The 26,156-nt window shown below is 53.0% G+C and overlaps 1 protein-coding gene across 1 annotated transcript in view; it reads left to right on the top strand.

The window, feature by feature from the left end:
• Positions 1-26,156, top strand: part of LOC140400196 (serine/threonine-protein kinase D3-like) — a 108,533-nt gene that overhangs the window by 60,680 nt on the left and 21,697 nt on the right. Inside the window, exon 8 of the mRNA XM_072489663.1 lies at positions 14,245-14,368. Within this exon, the coding sequence (XP_072345764.1) occupies positions 14,245-14,368 (124 nt within the window). The remainder of the gene's footprint in view (positions 1-14,244; positions 14,369-26,156) is intronic.

The following is a 26,156-nucleotide window of genomic DNA, read 5'->3' as shown; positions in this document are numbered from 1 at the left end:
GCGGCACTCCCTCAGTACTGACCCTCTGACAGTGCGGCGCTCCCTCAGTACTCACCCTCTGACAGTGCGGCACTCCCTCAGTACTGACCCTCTGACAGTGCAGCGCTCCCTCAGTACTGACCCTCTGACAGTGCAGCACTCCCTCAGTACTGACCCTCTGGTAGTGCGGCATTCCCTCAGTACTGACCCTCTGACAGTGCAGCACTCCCTCAGTGCTGACCCTCTGACAGTGCAGTGCTCCCTCAGTACTGACCCTCTGACAATGCGGCACTCCCTCAGTACTGACCCTCTGACAGTGCGGCTCCCTCAGTACTGACCCTCTGACAGTCCGGCACTCCCTCAGTACTGACCCTCCGACAGTGCGGCACTCCCTCAGTACCGACCCTCTAACAGTGCGGAACTCCCTCAGTACTGACCCTCCGACAGTGCGGCACTCCCTCAGTACTGACCCTCTGACAGTGCAGCACTCCCTCAGTACTGACCCTCTGACAGTGCGGCACTCCCTCAGTACTGACCCTCTGACAGTGCGGCTCTCCCTCTGTACTGACCCTCTGACAGTGAGGCGCTCCCTCAGTACTGACCCTCTGACAGTGCGGCACTCCCTCAGTACTGACCCTCTGACAGTGCGGCTCTCCCTCAGTACTGACCCTCTGACAGTGAGGCGCTCCCTCAGTACTGACCCTCTGACAGTGCGGCACTCCCTCAGTACTGACCCTCTGACAGTGCGGCGCTCCCTCAGTACTCACCCTCTGACAGTGCGGCACTCCCTCAGTACTGACCCTCTGACAGTGCAGCGCTCCCTCAGTACTGACCCTCTGACAGTGCAGCACTCCCTCTGTACTGACCCTCTGACAATGCGGCACTCCCTCAGTACTGACCCTCTGACAGTGCGGCACTCCCTCAGTACTGAGCCTCTGACAGTGCGGCACTCCCTCAGTACTGACCCTCTGACAGTGCAGCCCTCCCTCAGTACTGACCCTCTGACAGTGCGGCACTCCCTCAGTACTGACCCTCTGACAGTGCGGCACTCCCTCAGTACTGACCCTCTGACAGTGCAGCACTCCCTCAGTACTGACCCTCTGACAGTGCGGCACTCCCTCAGTACTGACCCTCAGACAGTGCGGCGCTCCCTCAGTACTGACCCTCTGATAGTGCGGCACTCCCTCAGTACTGACCCTCTGACAGTGCGGCACTCCCTCAGTACTGACCCTCTGACAGTGATGCGCTCCCACACTACTGACCCTCTGACAGTGCAGCACTCCCTCAGTACTGACCCTCTGACAGTGCAGCACTCCCTCAGTACTGATCCTCTGACAGTGCGGCTCTCCCTCAGGACTGACCCTCTGACAGTGCAGCACTCCCTCAGTACTGACCCTCTGACAGTGCGGCACTCCCTCAGTACTGACCCTCTGACAGTGCGGCACACCCTCAGGACTGACCCTCTGACAGTGCCGCACTCCCTCAGTACTGACCCTCTGACAGTGCGGCACTCACTCAGTACTGACCCTCAGACAATGCGGCACTCCCTCAGTACTGACCCTCTGACAGTGTAGCACTCCCTCAGTACTGACCCTCTGACAATGCGGCACTCCCTCAGTACTGACCCCCTGACAGTGCAGCATTCCCTCAGTACTGACCCTCTGACAGTGCGGCACTCCCTCAGTACTGACCCTCTGACAATGCGGCACTCCCTCAGTACTGACCCTCTGACAGTGTAGCACTCCCTCAGCACTGACCCTCTGACAGTGCGGCACTCCCTCAGTACTGACCCTCTGACAGTGCGGCTCTCCCTCAGCACTGACCCTCTGACAATGCGGCGCTCCCTCAGTACTGACCCTCTGACAGTGTAGCACTCCCTCAGCACTGACCCTCTGACAGTGCGGCACTCCCTCAGTACTGAGCCTCTGACAGTGCGGCACTCCCTCAGTACTAACCCTCTGAAAGTGCGGTGCTCCCTCAGTACTGACCCTCTAACAGTGCGGCACTCCCTCAGTACTGAACCTCTGACAGTGCAGCATTCCCTCAGTCCTGACCCTCTGACAGTGCGGCACTCCCTCAGTACTGACCCTCTGACAGTGCGGCACTCCCTCAGTACTGAACCTCTGACAGTGCAGCATTCCCTCAGTCCTGACCCTCTGACAGTGAGGCACTGCCACAGTACTGACCCTCTGACAATGCGGCACTCCCTCAGTCCTGACCCTCTGACAGTGTAGTACTCCCTCAGTACTGACCCTCTGACAGTGCGGCACACCCTCAGTACTGACCCGCTAACAGTGCAGCAATCCCTCAGTACTGACGCTCTGACAGTGCGGAACTCCCTCAGTACTGACCCTCTGACAGTGCGGCACTCCCTCAGTACTGACCCTCTGACAGTGCAGCACTCCCTCAGTACTGACCCTCTGGAAGTGCGGCATTCCCTCAGTACTGACCCTCTGACAGTGCAGCACTCCCTCAGTGCTGACCCTCTGACAGTGCAGCGCTCCCTCAGTACTGACCCTCTGACAATGCGGCACTCCCTCAGTACTGACCCTCTGACAGTGCGGCTCCCTCAGTACTGACCCTCTGACAGTCCGGCACTCCCTCAGTACTGACCCTCCGACAGTGCGGCACTCCCTCAGTACCGACACTCTGACAGTGCGGAACTCCCTCAGTACTGACCCTCCCACAGTGCGGCACTCCCTCAGTACTGACCCTCTGACAGTGCAGCACTCCCTCAGTACTGACCCTCTGACAGTGCGGCACTCCCTCAGTACTGACCCTCTGACAGTGCGGCTCTCCCTCAGTACTGACCCTCTGACAGTGAGGCGCTCCCTCAGTACTGACCCTCTGACAGTGCGGCACTCCCTCAGTACTGACCCTCTGACAGTGCGGCTCTCCCTCAGTACTGACCCTCTGACAGTGAGGCGCTCCCTCAGTACTGACCCTCTGACAGTGCGGCACTCCCTCAGTACTGACCCTCTGACAGTGCGGCGCTCCCTCAGTACTCACCCTCTGACAGTGCGGCACTCCCTCAGTACTGACCCTCTGACAGTGCAGCACTCCCTCAGTACTGACCCTCTGATAATGCGGCACTCCCTCAGTACTGCCCTGTGACAGTGCAGCGCTCCCTCAGTACTGACCCTCTGACAGTGCAGCACTCCCTCTGTACTGACCCTCTGACAATGCGGCACTCCCTCAGTACTGACCCTCTGACAGTGCGGCACTCCCTCAGTACTGAGCCTCTGACAGTGCGGCACTCCCTCAGTACTGACCCTCTGACAGTGCAGCCCTCCCTGAGTACTGACCCTCTGACAGTGCGGCACTCCCTCAGTACTGACCCTCTGACAGTGCGGCACTCCCGCAGTACTGACCCTCTGACAGTGCAGCACTCCCTCAGTACTGACCCTCTGACAGTGCGGCACTCCCTCAGTACTGACCCTCAGACAGTGCGGCGCTCCCTCAGTACTGACCCTCTGATAGTGCGGCACTCCCTCAGTACTGACCCTCTGACAGTGCGGCACTCCCTCAGTACTGACCCTCTGACAGTGATGCGCTCCCACACTACTGACCCTCTGACAGTGCAGCACTCCCTCAGTACTGACCCTCTGACAGTGCAGCACTCCCTCAGTACTGATCCTCTGACAGTGCGGCTCTCCCTCAGGACTGACCCTCTGACAGTGCAGCACTCCCTCAGTACTGACCCTCTGACAGTGCGGCACTCCCTCAGTACTGACCCTCTGACAGTGCGGCACACCCTCAGGACTGACCCTCTGACAGTGCCGCACTCCCTCAGTACTGACCCTCTGACAGTGCGGCTCTCCCTCAGGACTGACCCTCTGACAGTGCAGCACTCCCTCAGTACTGACTCTCTGACAGTGCGGAGCTCCCTCAGTACTGACCCTCTGACAGTGCGGCTCTCCCTCAGGACTGACCCTCTGACAGTGCAGCACTCCCTCAGTACTGACCCTCTGACAGTGCGGCACTCCCTCAGTACTGACCCTCTGACAGTGCAGCACTCCCTCAGTACTGACCCTCTGACAGTGCGGCACTCCCTCAGCACTGACCCTCTGACAGTGCGGCATTCCCTCAGTACTGAGCCTCTGACAGTGCAGCACACCCTCAGTACTGACTCGCTAACAGTGCAGCACTCCCTCAGTACTGACCCTCTGACAGTGCGGCACTCCCTCAGTACTGACCCTCTGACAGTGCAGCACACCCTCAGTACTGACTCGCTAACAGTGCAGCACTCCCTCAGTACTGACGCTCTGACAGTGCGGCACACCCTCAGTACTGACCCTCTGACAATGCGGCACTCCCTCTGGACTGACCCTCTGACAGTGTAGCACTCCCTCAGTACTGATCCTCTGACAGTGCAGCACTCCCTCAGTACTGACCCTCTGACAGTGCGGCACTCACTCAGTACTGACCCTCTGACAGTGCAGCGCTCCCTCAGTCCTGACCCTCTGACAGTGCGGCATTCCCTCAGTACTGACCCTCTGACAGTGCAGCACTCCCTCAGTACTGACCCTCTGACAGTGCAGCGCTCCCTCAGTACTGACCCTCTGACAATTCGGCACTCCCTCAGTACTGACCCTCTGACAGTGCGGCGCTCCCTCAGTACTGACCCTCTGACAGTGCGGCTCCCTCAGTACTGACCCTCTGACAGTCCGGCACTCCCTCAGTACTGACCCTCGGACAGTGCGGCACTCCCTCAGTACTGACCCTGTGACAGTGCGGTGCTCCCTCAGTACTGACCCTCTGACAGTTCGGCACTCCCTCAGCACTGACCCTCGGACAGTGCGGCGCTCCCTCAGTACTGACCCTCTGACAGTGCGGCACTCCCTCAGTACTGACCCTCTGACAGTGCAGCACTCCCTCAGTACTGACCCTCTGACAGTGCAGCACTCGCTCAGTACTGACCCTCTGACAGTGCAGCGCTCCCTCAGTACTGACACTCTGACAGTGCGGCACTCCCTCAGTACTGACCCTCTGACAGTGCGGCACTCCCTCGGTACTGACCATCTGACAGTGCGGCACTCCCTCAGTACTGACCCTCTGACAGTGCAGCACTCCATCAGTACTAACCCTCTGACAGTGCGGCACTCCCTCAGTACTGACCCTCTGACAGTGCGGCACTCCCTCAGTACTGACCCTCTGACAGTGCAGCACTCCATCAGTACTGACCCTCTGACAGTGCGGGACTCCCTCAGTACTGACCCTCTGACAGTGCAGCACTCCCTCAGTACTGACCCTCTGACAGTGCGACACTCCCTCAGCATTGACCCTCTGACAGTGCGGCGCTCGCTCAGTACTGACCCTCTGACAGTGCAGCACTCCCTTAGTACTGACCCTCTGACAGTGCGGCACTCCCTCAGTACTGACCCTCTGACAATGCGGCACTCCCTCAGTACTGACCCTCTGACAGTGTAGCACTCCCTCAGGACAGACCCTCTGACAGTGCGGCACTCCCTCAGTACTGACCCTCTGACAGTGCGGCACTCCCTCAGTACTGACCCTCTGACAGTGCGGCACTCCCTCAGTACTGACCCTCTGACAGTGCGGCACTCCCTCAGTACTGACCCTGTGACAGTGCAGCACTCCCTCAGTACTGACCCTCTGACAGTGCGGCACTCCCTCAGTACTGACCCTCTGACAGTGCGGCACTCCCTCAGTACTGACCCTCTGACAGTGCAGCACTCCCTCAGTACTGACCCTCTGACAGTGCGACACTCCCTCAGCATTGACCCTCTGACAGTGCGGCACTCCCTCAGCATTGACCCTCTGACAGTGCGGCGCTCCCTCAGTACTGACCCTCTGACAGTGCAGCACTCCCTCAGTACTGGCTCTCTGACAGTGCCGCACTTCCTCCGTACTGACCCTCTGACAGTGTAGCACTCCCTCAGTACTGACCCTCTGACAGTGCAGCGCACCCTCAGTACTGACCCTCTGACAGTGCGGCACTCCCTCAGTACTGACCCTCTGACAGTGCGGCACTCCCTCAGTACTGACCCTCTGACAGTGCGGCACTCCCTCAGTACTGACCCTCTGACAGTGCGGCACTCCCTCAGTACTGACCCTCTGACAGTGTAGCACTCCCTCAGTACTGACCCTCTGACAATGCGGCACTCCCTCAGTACTGACCCTCTGACAGTGCGGCGCTCCCTCAGTACTGACCCTCTGACAGTGCAGCACTCCCTCAGTACTGGCTCTCTGACAGTGCGGCACTTCCTCCGTACTGACCCTCTGACAGTGTAGCACTCCCTCAGTACTGACCCTCTGACAGTGCGGCGCTCCCTCAGTACTCACCCTCTGACAGTGCGGCACTCCCTCAGTACTGACCCTCTGACAGTGCGGCACTCCCTCAGTACTGACCCTCTGACAGTGCGGCACTCCCTCAGTACTGACCCTCTGACAGTGCGGCACTCCCTCAGTACAGACCCTCTGACAGTGCGGCATTCCCTCAGTACTGAGCCTCTGACAGTGCAGCGCTCCCTCAGTACTGACCCTCTGACAGTGCGGCACTCCCTCAGTACTGACCCTCTGACAGTGCGGCATTCCCTCAGTACTGAGCCTCTGACAGTGCAGCACACCCTCAGTACTGACTCGCTAACAGTGCAGCACTCCCTCAGTACTGACCCTCTGACAGTGCGGCACTCCCTCAGTACTGACCCTCTGACAGTGCAGCACACCCTCAGTACTGACTCGCTAACAGTGCAGCACTCCCTCAGTACTGACGCTCTGACAGTGCGGCACACCCTCAGTACTGACCCTCTGACAATGCGGCACTCCCTCTGGACTGACCCTCTGACAGTGTAGCACTCCCTCAGTACTGATCCTCTGACAGTGCAGCACTCCCTCAGTACTGACCCTCTGACAGTGCGGCACTCACTCAGTACTGACCCTCTGACAGTGCAGCGCTCCCTCAGTCCTGACCCTCTGACAGTGCGGCATTCCCTCAGTACTGACCCTCTGACAGTGCAGCACTCCCTCAGTACTGACCCTCTGACAGTGCAGCGCTCCCTCAGTACTGACCCTCTGACAATTCGGCACTCCCTCAGTACTGACCCTCTGACAGTGCGGCGCTCCCTCAGTACTGACCCTCTGACAGTGCGGCTCCCTCAGTACTGACCCTCTGACAGTCCGGCACTCCCTCAGTACTGACCCTCGGACAGTGCGGCACTCCCTCAGTACTGACCCTGTGACAGTGCGGTGCTCCCTCAGTACTGACCCTCTGACAGTGCGGCACTCCCTCAGCACTGACCCTCGGACAGTGCGGCGCTCCCTCAGTACTGACCCTCTGACAGTGCGGCACTCCCTCAGTACTGACCCTCTGACAGTGCAGCACTCCCTCAGTACTGACCCTCTGACAGTGCAGCACTCGCTCAGTACTGACCCTCTGACAGTGCAGCGCTCCCTCAGTACTGACACTCTGACAGTGCGGCACTCCCTCAGTACTGACCCTCTGACAGTGCGGCACTCCCTCGGTACTGACCATCTGACAGTGCGGCACTCCCTCAGTACTGACCCTCTGACAGTGCAGCACTCCATCAGTACTAACCCTCTGACAGTGCGGCACTCCCTCAGTACTGACCCTCTGACAGTGCGGCACTCCCTCAGTACTGACCCTCTGACAGTGCAGCACTCCATCAGTACTGACCCTCTGACAGTGCGGGACTCCCTCAGTACTGACCCTCTGACAGTGCAGCACTCCCTCAGTACTGACCCTCTGACAGTGCGACACTCCCTCAGCATTGACCCTCTGACAGTGCGGCGCTCGCTCAGTACTGACCCTCTGACAGTGCAGCACTCCCTTAGTACTGACCCTCTGACAGTGCGGCACTCCCTCAGTACTGACCCTCTGACAATGCGGCACTCCCTCAGTACTGACCCTCTGACAGTGTAGCACTCCCTCAGGACAGACCCTCTGACAGTGCGGCACTCCCTCAGTACTGACCCTCTGACAGTGCGGCACTCCCTCAGTACTGACCCTCTGACAGTGCGGCACTCCCTCAGTACTGACCCTCTGACAGTGCGGCACTCCCTCAGTACTGACCCTGTGACAGTGCAGCACTCCCTCAGTACTGACCCTCTGACAGTGCGGCACTCCCTCAGTACTGACCCTCTGACAGTGCGGCACTCCCTCAGTACTGACCCTCTGACAGTGCAGCACTCCCTCAGTACTGACCCTCTGACAGTGCGACACTCCCTCAGCATTGACCCTCTGACAGTGCGGCACTCCCTCAGCATTGACCCTCTGACAGTGCGGCGCTCCCTCAGTACTGACCCTCTGACAGTGCAGCACTCCCTCAGTACTGGCTCTCTGACAGTGCCGCACTTCCTCCGTACTGACCCTCTGACAGTGTAGCACTCCCTCAGTACTGACCCTCTGACAGTGCAGCGCACCCTCAGTACTGACCCTCTGACAGTGCGGCACTCCCTCAGTACTGACCCTCTGACAGTGCGGCACTCCCTCAGTACTGACCCTCTGACAGTGCGGCACTCCCTCAGTACTGACCCTCTGACAGTGCGGCACTCCCTCAGTACTGACCCTCTGACAGTGTAGCACTCCCTCAGTACTGACCCTCTGACAATGCGGCACTCCCTCAGTACTGACCCTCTGACAGTGCGGCGCTCCCTCAGTACTGACCCTCTGACAGTGCAGCACTCCCTCAGTACTGGCTCTCTGACAGTGCGGCACTTCCTCCGTACTGACCCTCTGACAGTGTAGCACTCCCTCAGTACTGACACTCTGACAATGCGGCACTCCCTCAGCATTGACCCTCTGACAGTGCGGCGCTCCCTCAGTACTGACCCTCTGACAGTGCAGCACTCCCTCAGTACTGACCCTCTGACAGTGCGGCACTCCCTCAGTACTGACCCTCTGACAGTGCGGCACTCCCTCAGTACTGACCCTCTAACAGTGCGGCTCTCCCTCAGTACTGACCCTCAGACAATGCGGCACTCCCTCAGTACTGACCCTCTGACAGTGTAGCACTCCCTCAGTACTGAGCCTCTGACAATGCGGCACTCCCTCAGTACTGACCCTCTGACAGTGCAGCACTCCCTCAGTACTGACCCTCTGACAGTGCGGCACTCACTCAGTACTGACCCTCAGACAATGCGGCACTCCCTCAGTACTGACCCTCTGACAGTGTAGCACTCCCTCAGTACTGACCCTCTGACAATGCGGCACTCCCTCAGTACTGACCCCCTGACAGTGCAGCATTCCCTCAGTACTGACCCTCTGACAGTGCGGCACTCCCTCAGTACTGACCCTCTGACAATGCGGCACTCCCTCAGTACTGACCCTCTGACAGTGTAGCACTCCCTCAGCACTGACCCTCTGACAGTGCGGCACTCCCTCAGTACTGACCCTCTGACAGTGCGGCTCTCCCTCAGCACTGACCCTCTGACAATGCGGCGCTCCCTCAGTACTGACCCTCTGACAGTGTAGCACTCCCTCAGCACTGACCCTCTGACAGTGCGGCACTCCCTCAGTACTGAGCCTCTGACAGTGCGGCACTCCCTCAGTACTAACCCTCTGAAAGTGCGGTGCTCCCTCAGTACTGACCCTCTAACAGTGCGGCACTCCCTCAGTACTGAACCTCTGACAGTGCAGCATTCCCTCAGTCCTGACCCTCTGACAGTGCGGCACTCCCTCAGTACTGACCCTCTGACAGTGAGGCACTGCCACAGTACTGACCCTCTGACAATGCGGCACTCCCTCAGTCCTGACCCTCTGACAGTGTAGTACTCCCTCTGTACTGACCCTCTGACAGTGCGGCACACCCTCAGTACTGACCCGCTAACAGTGCAGCAATCCCTCAGTACTGACGCTCTGACAGTGCGGAACTCCCTCAGTACTGACCCTCTGACAGTGCGGCACTCCCTCAGTACTGACCCTCTGACAGTGCAGCACTCCCTCAGTACTGACCCTCTGGTAGTGCGGCATTCCCTCAGTACTGACCCTCTGACAGTGCAGCACTCCCTCAGTGCTGACCCTCTGACAGTGCAGCGCTCCCTCAGTACTGACCCTCTGACAATGCGGCACTCCCTCAGTACTGACCCTCTGACAGTGCGGCTCCCTCAGTACTGACCCTCTGACAGTCCGGCACTCCCTCAGTACTGACCCTCCGACAGTGCGGCACTCCCTCAGTACCGACCCTCTAACAGTGCGGAACTCCCTCAGTACTGACCCTCCGACAGTGCGGCACTCCCTCAGTACTGACCCTCTGACAGTGCAGCACTCCCTCAGTACTGACCCTCTGACAGTGCGGCACTCCCTCAGTACTGACCCTCTGACAGTGCGGCTCTCCCTCTGTACTGACCCTCTGACAGTGAGGCGCTCCCTCAGTACTGACCCTCTGACAGTGCGGCACTCCCTCAGTACTGACCCTCTGACAGTGCGGCTCTCCCTCAGTACTGACCCTCTGACAGTGAGGCGCTCCCTCAGTACTGACCCTCTGACAGTGCGGCACTCCCTCAGTACTGACCCTCTGACAGTGCGGCGCTCCCTCAGTACTCACCCTCTGACAGTGCGGCACTCCCTCAGTACTGACCCTCTGACAGTGCAGCGCTCCCTCAGTACTGACCCTCTGACAGTGCAGCACTCCCTCTGTACTGACCCTCTGACAATGCGGCACTCCCTCAGTACTGACCCTCTGACAGTGCGGCACTCCCTCAGTACTGAGCCTCTGACAGTGCGGCACTCCCTCAGTACTGACCCTCTGACAGTGCAGCCCTCCCTCAGTACTGACCCTCTGACAGTGCGGCACTCCCTCAGTACTGACCCTCTGACAGTGCGGCACTCCCTCAGTACTGACCCTCTGACAGTGCAGCACTCCCTCAGTACTGACCCTCTGACAGTGCGGCACTCCCTCAGTACTGACCCTCAGACAGTGCGGCGCTCCCTCAGTACTGACCCTCTGATAGTGCGGCACTCCCTCAGTACTGACCCTCTGACAGTGCGGCACTCCCTCAGTACTGACCCTCTGACAGTGATGCGCTCCCACACTACTGACCCTCTGACAGTGCAGCACTCCCTCAGTACTGACCCTCTGACAGTGCAGCACTCCCTCAGTACTGATCCTCTGACAGTGCGGCTCTCCCTCAGGACTGACCCTCTGACAGTGCAGCTCTCCCTCAGTACTGACCCTCTGACAGTGCGGCACTCCCTCAGTACTGACCCTCTGACAGTGCGGCACACCCTCAGGACTGACCCTCTGACAGTGCCGCACTCCCTCAGTACTGACCCTCTGACAGTGCGGCACTCACTCAGTACTGACCCTCAGACAATGCGGCACTCCCTCAGTACTGACCCTCTGACAGTGTAGCACTCCCTCAGTACTGACCCTCTGACAATGCGGCACTCCCTCAGTACTGACCCCCTGACAGTGCAGCATTCCCTCAGTACTGACCCTCTGACAGTGCGGCACTCCCTCAGTACTGACCCTCTGACAATGCGGCACTCCCTCAGTACTGACCCTCTGACAGTGTAGCACTCCCTCAGCACTGACCCTCTGACAGTGCGGCACTCCCTCAGTACTGACCCTCTGACAGTGCGGCTCTCCCTCAGCACTGACCCTCTGACAATGCGGCGCTCCCTCAGTACTGACCCTCTGACAGTGTAGCACTCCCTCAGCACTGACCCTCTGACAGTGCGGCACTCCCTCAGTACTGAGCCTCTGACAGTGCGGCACTCCCTCAGTACTAACCCTCTGAAAGTGCGGTGCTCCCTCAGTACTGACCCTCTAACAGTGCGGCACTCCCTCAGTACTGAACCTCTGACAGTGCAGCATTCCCTCAGTCCTGACCCTCTGACAGTGCGGCACTCCCTCAGTACTGACCCTCTGACAGTGCGGCACTCCCTCAGTACTGAACCTCTGACAGTGCAGCATTCCCTCAGTCCTGACCCTCTGACAGTGAGGCACTGCCACAGTACTGACCCTCTGACAATGCGGCACTCCCTCAGTCCTGACCCTCTGACAGTGTAGTACTCCCTCAGTACTGACCCTCTGACAGTGCGGCACACCCTCAGTACTGACCCGCTAACAGTGCAGCAATCCCTCAGTACTGACGCTCTGACAGTGCGGAACTCCCTCAGTACTGACCCTCTGACAGTGCGGCACTCCCTCAGTACTGACCCTCTGACAGTGCAGCACTCCCTCAGTACTGACCCTCTGGAAGTGCGGCATTCCCTCAGTACTGACCCTCTGACAGTGCAGCACTCCCTCAGTGCTGACCCTCTGACAGTGCAGCGCTCCCTCAGTACTGACCCTCTGACAATGCGGCACTCCCTCAGTACTGACCCTCTGACAGTGCGGCTCCCTCAGTACTGACCCTCTGACAGTCCGGCACTCCCTCAGTACTGACCCTCCGACAGTGCGGCACTCCCTCAGTACCGACACTCTGACAGTGCGGAACTCCCTCAGTACTGACCCTCCCACAGTGCGGCACTCCCTCAGTACTGACCCTCTGACAGTGCAGCACTCCCTCAGTACTGACCCTCTGACAGTGCGGCACTCCCTCAGTACTGACCCTCTGACAGTGCGGCTCTCCCTCAGTACTGACCCTCTGACAGTGAGGCGCTCCCTCAGTACTGACCCTCTGACAGTGCGGCACTCCCTCAGTACTGACCCTCTGACAGTGCGGCTCTCCCTCAGTACTGACCCTCTGACAGTGAGGCGCTCCCTCAGTACTGACCCTCTGACAGTGCGGCACTCCCTCAGTACTGACCCTCTGACAGTGCGGCGCTCCCTCAGTACTCACCCTCTGACAGTGCGGCACTCCCTCAGTACTGACCCTCTGACAGTGCAGCACTCCCTCAGTACTGACCCTCTGATAATGCGGCACTCCCTCAGTACTGCCCTGTGACAGTGCAGCGCTCCCTCAGTACTGACCCTCTGACAGTGCAGCACTCCCTCTGTACTGACCCTCTGACAATGCGGCACTCCCTCAGTACTGACCCTCTGACAGTGCGGCACTCCCTCAGTACTGAGCCTCTGACAGTGCGGCACTCCCTCAGTACTGACCCTCTGACAGTGCAGCCCTCCCTGAGTACTGACCCTCTGACAGTGCGGCACTCCCTCAGTACTGACCCTCTGACAGTGCGGCACTCCCGCAGTACTGACCCTCTGACAGTGCAGCACTCCCTCAGTACTGACCCTCTGACAGTGCGGCACTCCCTCAGTACTGACCCTCAGACAGTGCGGCGCTCCCTCAGTACTGACCCTCTGATAGTGCGGCACTCCCTCAGTACTGACCCTCTGACAGTGCGGCACTCCCTCAGTACTGACCCTCTGACAGTGATGCGCTCCCACACTACTGACCCTCTGACAGTGCAGCACTCCCTCAGTACTGACCCTCTGACAGTGCAGCACTCCCTCAGTACTGATCCTCTGACAGTGCGGCTCTCCCTCAGGACTGACCCTCTGACAGTGCAGCACTCCCTCAGTACTGACCCTCTGACAGTGCGGCACTCCCTCAGTACTGACCCTCTGACAGTGCGGCACACCCTCAGGACTGACCCTCTGACAGTGCCGCACTCCCTCAGTACTGACCCTCTGACAGTGCGGCTCTCCCTCAGGACTGACCCTCTGACAGTGCAGCACTCCCTCAGTACTGACTCTCTGACAGTGCGGAGCTCCCTCAGTACTGACCCTCTGACAGTGCGGCTCTCCCTCAGGACTGACCCTCTGACAGTGCAGCACTCCCTCAGTACTGACCCTCTGACAGTGCGGCACTCCCTCAGTACTGACCCTCTGACAGTGCAGCACTCCCTCAGTACTGACCCTCTGACAGTGCGGCACTCCCTCAGCACTGACCCTCTGACAGTGCGGCGTTCCATCAGTACTGACCCTCTGACAGTGCGGCACTCCCTCAGTACTGACCCTCTGACAGTGCGGCACTCCCTCAGCACTGACCCTCTGACAGTGCAGCGCTCCCTCAGTACTGACCCTCTGACAGTGCAGCACTCCCTCAGCACTGACCCTCTGACAGTGCGGCACTCCCTCAGTACTGACCCTCTGACAGTGCGGCACTCCCTCAGCACTGACCCTCTGACAGTGCGGCTCTCCCTCAGTACTGACCCTCTGACAGTGCAGCACTCCCTCAGTACTGACCCTCTGACAGTGCAGCACTCTGTGTCGATGCTGCTTTGAGACAGAGGGGTGTGAGGTGTCACCTTCTCCACCACCCCCGTGTCCTCGAAGTGGGAGGGATGTTCCGGATTTTACTGATTGATGCTCGATCTCTATTTCATCCTAGCCCGCGTTCCAGCAACAACATCCCGTTGATGCGAGTGGTTCAGTCACTCCGCCACGCCAAACGCAAGTGCAGTACCGTACTGGTGGAGGGCTGGTTGATGCACTACAGCAAGATCGACTCTCTGGTCAGTGTGTCCTTCAGTCCGTCGCAGCTCCACAGACCGGTTAGACAGGCAGGGGAACGGCGGGGAAGCAAATCCGTGATAATAGACCGTCTCGCGGTCAAAGTACATCCTGGCTTTTAGCGAAGACAGACTCGCCCCGCACAGTGTAAGGCCATTCAGCCCATCATTACAATCCTGGCCCTTTAACAGATGCGTCTAATCACTGTTTATTCAGGGTGAGGATCACTCACTGTGTAACTGTACAGAGTCACTGTTTATTCAGGGTGAGGGTCATTCACTGTGTCACTGTACAGAGTCACTGTTTATTCAGCAGGGTGAGAATCACTCACTGTGTAACTGTACAGAGTCACTGTTTATTCAGGGTGAGGGTCACTCACTGTGTAACTGTACAGAGTCACTGTTTATTCAGGGTGAGGGTCACTCACTGTGTAACTGTACAGAGTCACTGTTTATTCAGCAGGGTGAGGATCACTCACTGTGTAACTGTACAGAGTCACTGTTTATTCAGCAGGGTGAGGATCACTCACTGTGTAACTATACAGAGTCACTGTTTATTCAGCAGGGTGAGGATCACTCACTGTGTAACTGTACAGAGTCACTGTTTATTCAGCAGGGTGAGGATCACTCACTGTGTAACTGTACAGAGTCACTGTTTATTCAGGTTGAGGGTCACTCACTGTGTAACTGTACAGAGTCACTGTTTATTCAGCAGGGTGAGGGTCACTCACTGTGTAACTGTACAGAGTCACTGTTTATTCAGCAGGGTGAGGATCACTCACTGTGTAACTGTACAGAGTCACTGTTTATTCAGCAGGGTGAGGGTCACTCACTGTGTAACTGTACAGAGTCACTGTTTATTCAGGGTGAGGATCACTCACTGTGTAACTGTACAGAGTCACTGTTTATTCAGCAGGGTGAGGGTCACTCACTGTGTAACTGTACAGAGTCACTGTTTATTCAGGGTGAGGATCACTCACTGTGTAACTGTACAGAGTCACTGTTTATTCAGCAGGGTGAGAATCACTCACTGTGTAACTGTACAGAGTCACTGTTTATTCAGCAGGGTGAGGATCACTCACTGTGTAACTATACAGAGTCACTGTTTATTCAGCAGGGTGAGGATCACTCACTGTGTAACTGTACAGAGTCACTGTTTATTTAGCAGGGTGAGGATCACTCACTGTGTAACTGTACAGAGTCACTGTTTATTCAGGTTGAGGGTCACTCACTGTGTAACTGTACAGAGTCACTGTTTATTCAGCAGGGTGAGGGTCACTCACTGTGTAACTGTACAGAGTCACTGTTTATTCAGCAGGGTGAGGATCACTCACTGTGTAACTGTACAGAGTCACTGTTTATTCAGCAGGGTGAGGGTCACTCACTGTGTAACTGTACAGAGTCACTGTTTATTCAGGGTGAGGATCACTCACTGTGTAACTGTACAGAGTCACTGTTTATTCAGCAGGGTGAGGGTCACTCACTGTGTAACTGTACAGAGTCACTGTTTATTCAGGGTGAGGATCACTCACTGTGTAACTGTACAGTGTCACTGTTTATTCAGGGTGAGGGTCACTCACTGTGTAACTGTACAGAGTCACTGTTTATTCAGCAGGGTGAGGATCACTCACTGTAACTGTACAGAGTCACTGTTTATTCAGCAGGGTGAGGATCACTCACTGTGTAACTGTACAGAGTCACTTTTTATTCAGGGTGAGGATCACTCACTGTGTAACTGTACAGAGTCACTGTTTATTCAGCAGGGTGAGGGTCACTCACTGTGTAACTGTACAGAGTCACTGTTTATTCAGGGTGAGGATCACTCACTGTGTAACTGTACAGAGTCACTGTTTATTCAGGGTGAGGGTCACTCACTGTGTAACTGTACAGAGTCACTGTTTATTCAGCAGTGTGAGGATCACTCACTGTAACTGTACAGAGTCACTGTTTATTCAGCAGAGTGAGGATCACTCACTGTGTAACTGTACAGAGTCACTGTTTATTCAGCAGGGTGAGGATCACTCACTGTGTAACTGTACAGAGTCACTGTTTATTCAGGGTGAGGATCACTCACTGTGTAACTGTACAGAGTCACTGTTTATTCAGGGTGAGGATCACTCACTGTAACTGTACAGAGTCACTGTTTATTCAGGGTGAGGATCACTCACTGTAACTGTACAGAGTCACTGTTTATTCAGCAGAGTGAGGATCACTCACTGTGTAACTGTACAGAGTCACTGTTTATTCAGCAGGGTGAGGATCACTCACTGTGTAACTGTACAGAGTCACTGTGTATTCAGCAGGGCGAGGATCGCTCACTGTGTAACTGTACAGAGTCACTGTTTATTCAGGGTGAGGATCACTCACTGTGTAACTGTACAGTGTCACTGTTTATTCAGCAGGGTGAGGATCGCTCACTGTGTAACTGTACAGACTCACTGTTTATTCAGGGTGAGGATCACTCACTGTAACTGTACAGAGTCACTGTTTATTCAGCAGGGTGAGGGTCACTCACTGTGTAACTGTACAGAGTCACTGTTTATTCAGGGTAAGGATCACTCACTGTGTAACTGTACAGAGTCACTGTTTATTCAACAGGGTGAGGATCACTCACTGTGTAACTGTACAGTCACTGTTCATTCAGCAGGGTGAGGATCACTCACTGTGTAACTGTACAGAGTCACTGTTTATTCAGGGTGAGGATCACTCACTGTGTAACTGTACAGAGTCACTGTTTATTCAGCAGGGTGAGGATCACTCACTGTGTAACTGTACAGAGTCACTGTTTATTCAGAGTGAGGATCACTCACTGTGTAACTGTACAGAGTCACTGTTTATTAAGGGTGAGGATCACACACTGTGTAACTGTACAGAGTCACTGTTTATTCAGGGTGAGGATCGCTCACTGTGTAACTGTACAGAGTCACTGTTTATTCAGGGTGAGGATCACTCACTGTGTAACTGTACAGAGTCACTGTTTATTCAGCAGGGTGAGGATCACTCACTGTGTAACTGTACAGAGTCACTGTTTATTCAGCAGGGTGAGGGTCACTCACTGTGTAACTGTACAGAGTCGCTGTTTATTCAGGGTGAGGATCACTCACTGTGTAACTGTACAGAGTCACTGTTTATTCAGCAGGGTGAGGATCACTCACTGTGTAACTGTACAGAGTCACTGTTTATTCAGCAGGGTGAGGATCACTCACTGTGTAACTGTACTGAGTCACTGTTTATTCAGCAGGGTGAGGATCACTCACTGTGTAACTGTACAGAGTCACTGTTTATTCAGCAGGGTGAGGATCACTCACTGTGTAACTGTACAGAGTCACTGTTTATTCAGCAGGGTGAGGATCACTCACTGTGTAACTGTACAGAGTCACTGTTTATTCCGGGTGTGGATCACTCACTGTGTAACTGTACAGAGTCACTGTTTATTCAGGATGAGGATCACTCACTGTGTAACTGTACAGAGTCACTGTTTATTCAGCAGGGTGAGGATCACTCACTGTGTAACTGTACAGAGTCACTGTTTATTCAGCAGGGTGAGGATCACTCACTGTGTAACTGTACAGAGTCACTGTTTATTCAGGGTGAGGATCACTCACTGTGTAACTGTACAGAGTCACTGTTTATTCAGGGTGAGGGTCACTCACTGTGTAACTGTACAGAGTCACTGTTTATTCAGCAGGGTGAGGATCACTCACTGTGTAACTGTACAGAGTCACTGTTTATTCAGCAGGGTGAGGATCACTCACTGTGTAACTGTACTGAGTCACTGTTTATTCAGCAGGGTGAGGATCACTCCCTGTGTAACTGTACAGAGTCGCTGTTTATTCAGGGTGAGGGTCACTCACTGTGTAACTGTACAGAGTTACTGTTTATTCAGCAGGGTGAGGATCACTCACTGTGTAACTGTACAGAGTCACTGTTTATTCAGGGTGAGGGTCACTCACTGTGTAACTGTACAGAGTCACTGTTTATTCAGGGTGAGGGTCACTCACTGTGTAACTGTACAGAGTCAGTGTTTATTCAGCAGGGTGATGATCACTCACTGTGTAACTGTACAGAGTCACTGTTTATTCAGGGTGAGGATCACTCACTGTGTAACTGTACAGAGTCACTGTATATTCAGCAGGGTGAGGGTCACTCACTGTGTAACTGTACAGAGTCACTGTTTATTCAGCAGGGTGAGGATCACTCACTGTGTAACTGTACAGTGTCACTGTTTATTCAGCAGGGTGAGGGTCACTCACTGTGTAACTGTACAGGGTCACTGTTTATTCAGCAGGCTGAGGATCACTCACTGTGTAACTGTACAGTGTCACTGTTTATTCAGCAGGGTGAGGGTCACTCACTGTGTAACTGTACAGGGTCCCTGTTTATTCAGCAGGGTGTGGATCACTCACTGTGTAACTGTACAGAGTCACTGTTGATTCAGGGTGAGGGTCACTCACTGTGTAACTGTACAGAGTCACTGTTTATTCAGCAGTGTGAGGGTCACTCACTGTGTAACTGTACAGAGTCACTGTTTATTCAGCACGGTGAGGATCACTCACTGTGTAACTGTACAGAGTCACTGTTTATTCAGGGTGAGGATCACTCACTGTGTAACTGTACAGAGTCGCTGTTTATTCAGCAGGGTGAGGATCACTCACTGTGTAACTGTACAGAGTCACTGTTTATTCAGCAGGGTGAGGGTCACTCACTGTGTAACTGTACAGAGTCACTGTTTACTCAGCAGGGTGAGGATCACTCACTGTGTAACTGTACAGAGTCACTGTTTATTCAGGGTGAGGATCACTCACTGTGTAACTGTACAGGGTCCCTGTTTATTCAGCAGGGTGAGGATCACTCACTGTGTAACTGTACAGAGTCACTGTTTATTCAGCAGGGTGAGGGTCACTCACTGTGTAACTGTACAGAGTCACTGTTTATTCAGGGTGAGGATCACTCACTGTGTAACTGTACAGGGTCCCTGTTTATTCAGCAGGGTGAGGATCACTCACTGTGTAACTGTACAGAGTCACTGTTTATTCAGCAGGGTGAGGGTCACTCACTGTGTAACTGTACAGGGTCACTGTTTATTCAGCAGGGTGAGGATCACTCACTGTGTAACTGTACAGAGTCACTGTTTATTCAGCAGGGTGAGGGTCACTCACTGTGTAACTGTACAGAGTCACTGTTTATTCAGGGTGAGGATCACTCACTGTGTAACTCTACAGAGTCACTGTTTATTCAGCAGGGTGAGGATCACTCACTGTGTAACTGTACAGAGTCACTGTTTATTCAGGGTGAGGGTCACTCACTGTGTAACTGTACAGAGTCACTGTTTATTCAGCAGGGTGAGGATCACTCACTGTAACTGTACAGAGTCACTGTTTATTCAACAGGGTGAGGATCACTCACTGTGTAACTGTACAGAGTCAGTGTTTATTCAGCAGGGTGAGGATCACTCACTGTGTAACTGTACAGAGTCACTGTTTATTCAGCAGGGTGAGGATCACTCACTGTGTAACTGTACAGAGTCACTGTTTATTCAGAGTGAGGATCACTCACTGTGTAACTGTACAGAGTCACTGTTTATTAAGGGTGAGGATCACACACTGTGTAACTGTACAGAGTCACTGTTTATTCAGGGTGAGGATCGCTCACTGTGTAACTGTACAGAGTCACTGTTTATTCAGGGTGAGGATCACTCACTGTGTAACTGTACAGAGTCACTGTTTATTCAGCAGGGTGAGGATCACTCACTGTGTAACTGTACAGAGTCACTGTTTATTCACGGTGAGGATCACTCACTGTGTAACTGTACAGAGTCACTGTTTATTCAGCAGGGTGAGGATCACTCACTGTGTAACTGTACAGAGTCACTGTTTATTCAGGGTGAGGATCACTCACTGTGTAACTGTACAGAGACACTGTTTATTCAGCAGGGTGAGGATCACTCACTGTGTAACTGTACAGAGTCACTGTTTATTCAGCAGGGTGAGGATCACTCACTGTGTAACTGTACAGAGTCACTGTTTATTAAGGGTGAGGATCACACACTGTGTAACTGTACAGAGTCACTGTTTATTCAGGGTGAGGATCGCTCACTGTGTAACTGTACAGAGTCACTGTTTATTCAGGGTGAGGATCACTCACTGTGTAACTGTACAGAGTCACTGTTTATTCAGCAGGGTGAGGATCACTCACTGTGTAACTGTACAGAGTCACTGTTTATTCAGCAGGGTGAGGGTCACTCACTGTGTAACTGTACAGAGTCGCTGTTTATTCAGGGTGAGGATCACTCACTGTGTAACTGTACAGAGTCACTGTTTATTCAGCAGGGTGAGGATCACTCACTGTGTAACTGTACAGAGTCACTGTTTATTCAGCAGGGTGAGGATCACTCACTGTGTAACTGTACTGAGTCACTGTTTATTCAGCAGGGTGAGGATCACTCACTGTGTAACTGTACAGAGTCACTGTTTATTCAGCAGGGTGAGGATCACTCACTGTGTAACTGTACAGAGTCACTGTTTATTCAGCAGGGTGAGGATCACTCACTGTGTAACTGTACAGAGTCACTGTTTATTCCGGGTGTGGATCACTCACTGTGTAACTGTACAGAGTCACTGTTTATTCAGGATGAGGATCACTCACTGTGTAACTGTACAGAGTCACTGTTTATTCAGCAGGGTGAGGATCACTCACTGTGTAACTGTACAGAGTCACTGTTTATTCAGCAGGGTGAGGATCACTCACTGTGTAACTGTACAGAGTCACTGTTTATTCAGGGTGAGGATCACTCACTGTGTAACTGTACAGAGTCACTGTTTATTCAGGGTGAGGGTCACTCACTGTGTAACTGTACAGAGTCACTGTTTATTCAGCAGGGTGAGGATCACTCACTGTGTAACTGTACAGAGTCACTGTTTATTCAGCAGGGTGAGGATCACTCACTGTGTAACTGTACTGAGTCACTGTTTATTCAGCAGGGTGAGGATCACTCCCTGTGTAACTGTACAGAGTCGCTGTTTATTCAGGGTGAGGGTCACTCACTGTGTAACTGTACAGAGTTACTGTTTATTCAGCAGGGTGAGGATCACTCACTGTGTAACTGTACAGAGTCACTGTTTATTCAGGGTGAGGGTCACTCACTGTGTAACTGTACAGAGTCACTGTTTATTCAGGGTGAGGGTCACTCACTGTGTAACTGTACAGAGTCAGTGTTTATTCAGCAGGGTGAGGATCACTCACTGTGTAACTGTACAGAGTCACTGTTTATTCAGGGTGAGGATCACTCACTGTGTAACTGTACAGAGTCACTGTATATTCAGCAGGGTGAGGGTCACTCACTGTGTAACTGTACAGAGTCACTGTTTATTCAGCAGGGTGAGGATCACTCACTGTGTAACTGTACAGTGTCACTGTTTATTCAGCAGGGTGAGGGTCACTCACTGTGTAACTGTACAGAGTCACTGTTTATTCAGCAGGCTGAGGATCACTCACTGTGTAACTGTACAGTGTCACTGTTTATTCAGCAGGGTGAGGGTCACTCACTGTGTAACTGTACAGGGTCCCTGTTTATTCAGCAGGGTGTGGATCACTCACTGTGTAACTGTACAGAGTCACTGTTGATTCAGGGTGAGGGTCACTCACTGTGTAACTGTACAGAGTCACTGTTTATTCAGCAGTGTGAGGGTCACTCACTGTGTAACTGTACAGAGTCACTGTTTATTCAGCACGGTGAGGATCACTCACTGTGTAACTGTACAGAGTCACTGTTTATTCAGGGTGAGGATCACTCACTGTGTAACTGTACAGAGTCGCTGTTTATTCAGCAGGGTGAGGATCACTCACTGTGTAACTGTACAGAGTCACTGTTTATTCAGCAGGGTGAGGGTCACTCACTGTGTAACTGTACAGAGTCACTGTTTACTCAGCAGGGTGAGGATCACTCACTGTGTAACTGTACAGAGTCACTGTTTATTCAGGGTGAGGATCACTCACTGTGTAACTGTACAGGGTCCCTGTTTATTCAGCAGGGTGAGGATCACTCACTGTGTAACTGTACAGAGTCACTGTTTATTCAGCAGGGTGAGGGTCACTCACTGTGTAACTGTACAGAGTCACTGTTTATTCAGGGTGAGGATCACTCACTGTGTAACTGTACAGGGTCCCTGTTTATTCAGCAGGGTGAGGATCACTCACTGTGTAACTGTACAGAGTCACTGTTTATTCAGCAGGGTGAGGGTCACTCACTGTGTAACTGTACAGGGTCACTGTTTATTCAGCAGGGTGAGGATCACTCACTGTGTAACTGTACAGAGTCACTGTTTATTCAGCAGGGTGAGGGTCACTCACTGTGTAACTGTACAGAGTCACTGTTTATTCAGGGTGAGGATCACTCACTGTGTAACTCTACAGAGTCACTGTTTATTCAGCAGGGTGAGGATCACTCACTGTGTAACTGTACAGAGTCACTGTTTATTCAGGGTGAGGGTCACTCACTGTGTAACTGTACAGAGTCACTGTTTATTCAGCAGGGTGAGGATCACTCACTGTAACTGTACAGAGTCACTGTTTATTCAACAGGGTGAGGATCACTCACTGTGTAACTGTACAGAGTCAGTGTTTATTCAGCAGGGTGAGGATCACTCACTGTGTAACTGTACAGAGTCACTGTTTATTCAGCAGGGTGAGGATCACTCACTGTGTAACTGTACAGAGTCACTGTTTATTCAGAGTGAGGATCACTCACTGTGTAACTGTACAGAGTCACTGTTTATTAAGGGTGAGGATCACACACTGTGTAACTGTACAGAGTCACTGTTTATTCAGGGTGAGGATCGCTCACTGTGTAACTGTACAGAGTCACTGTTTATTCAGGGTGAGGATCACTCACTGTGTAACTGTACAGAGTCACTGTTTATTCAGCAGGGTGAGGATCACTCACTGTGTAACTGTACAGAGTCACTGTTTATTCACGGTGAGGATCACTCACTGTGTAACTGTACAGAGTCACTGTTTATTCAGCAGGGTGAGGATCACTCACTGTGTAACTGTACAGAGTCACTGTTTATTCAGGGTGAGGATCACTCACTGTGTAACTGTACAGAGACACTGTTTATTCAGCAGGGTGAGGATCACTCACTGTGTAACTGTACAGAGTCACTGTTTATTCAGCAGGGTGAGGATCACTCACTGTGTAACTGTACAGAGTCACTGTTTATTCAGCCGGATGAGGATCACTCACTGTGTAACTGTACAGAGTCACTGTTTATTCAGCATGGTGAGGATCACTCACTGTGTAACTGTACAGAGTCACTGTTTATTCAGGGTGAGGATCACTCACTGTGTAACTGTACAGAGTCACTGTTTATTCAGGATGAGGATCACTCACTGTGTAACTGTACAGAGTCACTGTTTATTCAGCAGGGTGAGGATCACTCACTGTGTAACTGTACAGAGTCACTGTTTATTCAGCAGGGTGAGGATCACTCACTGTGTAACTGTACAGAGTCACTGTTTATTCAGCAGGGTGAGGATCACTCACTGTGTAACTGTACAGAGTCACTGTTTATTCAGGGTGAGGATCACTCACTGTGTAACTGTACAGAGTCACTGTTTATTCAGGGTGAGGGTCACTCACTCTGTAACTGTACAGAGTCACTGTTTATTCAGCAGGGTGAGGATCACTCACTGTGTAACTGTACAGAGTCACTGTTTATTCAGCAGGGTGAGGATCACTCACTGTGTAACTGTACTGAGTCACTGTTTATTCAGCAGGGTGAGGATCACTCCCTGTGTAACTGTACAGAGTCGCTGTTTATTCAGGGTGAGGGTCACTCACTGTGTAACTGTACAGAGTTACTGTTTATTCAGCAGGGTGAGCATCACTCACTGTGTAACTGTACAGAGTCACTGTTTATTCAGGGTGAGGGTCACTCACTGTGTAACTGTACAGAGTCACTGTTTATTCAGGGTGAGGATCACTCACTGTGTACCTATACAGAGTCACTGTTTATTCAGCAGCGTGAGGGTCACTCACTGTGTAACTGTACAGAGTCACTGTTTATTCAGCAGGGTGAGGATCACTCACTGTGTAACTGTACAGTGTCACTGTTTATTCAACAGGGTGAGGGTCACTCACTGTGTAACTGTACAGAGTCACTGTTTATTCAGCAGGCTGAGGATCACTCACTGTGTAACTGTACAGTGTCACTGTTTATTCAGCAGGGTGAGGGTCACTCACTGTGTAACTGTACAGGGTCACTGTTTATTCAGCAGGGTGAGGATCACTCACTGTGTAGCTGTACAGAGTCACTGTTTATTCAGGGTGAGGATCACTCACTGTGTAACTGGACAGAGTCACTGTTTATTCAGCAGGGTGAGGATCACTCACTGTGTAACTGTACAGAGTCACTGTTTATTCAGCAGGGTGAGGATCACTCACTGTGTAACTGTACAGAGTCACTGTTTATTCAGGTTGAGGGTCACTCACTGTGTAACTGTACAGAGTCACTGTTTATTCAGCAGGGTGAGGGTCACTCACTGTGTAACTGTACAGAGTCACTGTTTATTCAGCAGGGTGAGGATCACTCACTGTGTAACTGTACAGAGTCACTGTTTATTCAGCAGGGTGAGGGTCACTCACTGTGTAACTGTACAGAGTCACTGTTTATTCAGAGTGAGGGTCACTCACTGTGTAACCGTACAGAGTCACTGTTTATTCAGCAGTGTGAGGGTCACTCACTGTGTAACTGTACAGAGTCACTGTTTATTCAGGTTGAGGGTCACTCACTGTGTAACTGTACAGAGTCACTGTTTATTCAGGGTGAGGATCACTCACTGTGTACCTATACAGAGTCACTGTTTATTCAGCAGCGTGAGGGTCACTCACTGTGTAACTGTACAGAGTCACTGTTTATTCAGCAGGGTGAGGATCACTCACTGTGTAACTGTACAGTGTCACTGTTTATTCAGCAGGGTGAGGGTCACTCACTGTGTAACTGTACAGAGTCACTGTTTATTCAGCAGGCTGAGGATCACTCACTGTGTAACTGTACAGTGTCACTGTTTATTCAGCAGGGTGAGGGTCACTCACTGTGTAACTGTACAGGGTCACTGTTTATTCAGCAGGGTGAGGATCACTCACTGTGTAGCTGTACAGAGTCACTGTTTATTCAGGGTGAGGATCACTCACTGTGTAACTGGACAGAGTCACTGTTTATTCAGCAGGGTGAGGATCACTCACTGTGTAACTGTACAGAGTCACTGTTTATTCAGCAGGGTGAGGATCACTCACTGTGTAACTGTACAGAGTCACTGTTTATTCAGGTTGAGGGTCACTCACTGTGTAACTGTACAGAGTCACTGTTTATTCAGCAGGGTGAGGGTCACTCACTGTGTAACTGTACAGAGTCACTGTTTATTCAGCAGGGTGAGGATCACTCACTGTGTAACTGTACAGAGTCACTGTTTATTCAGCAGGGTGAGGGTCACTCACTGTGTAACTGTACAGAGTCACTGTTTATTCAGAGTGAGGGTCACTCACTGTGTAACCGTACAGAGTCACTGTTTATTCAGCAGTGTGAGGGTCACTCACTGTGTTGCTGTACAGAGTCACTGTTTATTCAGCAGGGTGAGGATCACTCACTGTGTAACTGTACAGAGTCACTGTTTATTCAGAGTGAGGGTCACTCACTGTGTAACTGTACAGAGTCACTGTTTATTCAGCAGTGTGAGGGTCACTCACTGTGTTGCTGTACAGAGTCACTGTTTATTCAGCAGTGTGAGGATCACT

The sequence above is a fragment of the Scyliorhinus torazame genome, chromosome 24, assembly GCF_047496885.1.
Source record: "Scyliorhinus torazame isolate Kashiwa2021f chromosome 24, sScyTor2.1, whole genome shotgun sequence".
NCBI lineage: Eukaryota > Metazoa > Chordata > Chondrichthyes > Carcharhiniformes > Scyliorhinidae > Scyliorhinus > Scyliorhinus torazame.
Note: the sequence above shows the minus strand (reverse complement) of the source record. Positions and strands in the feature narration are given on the sequence as shown.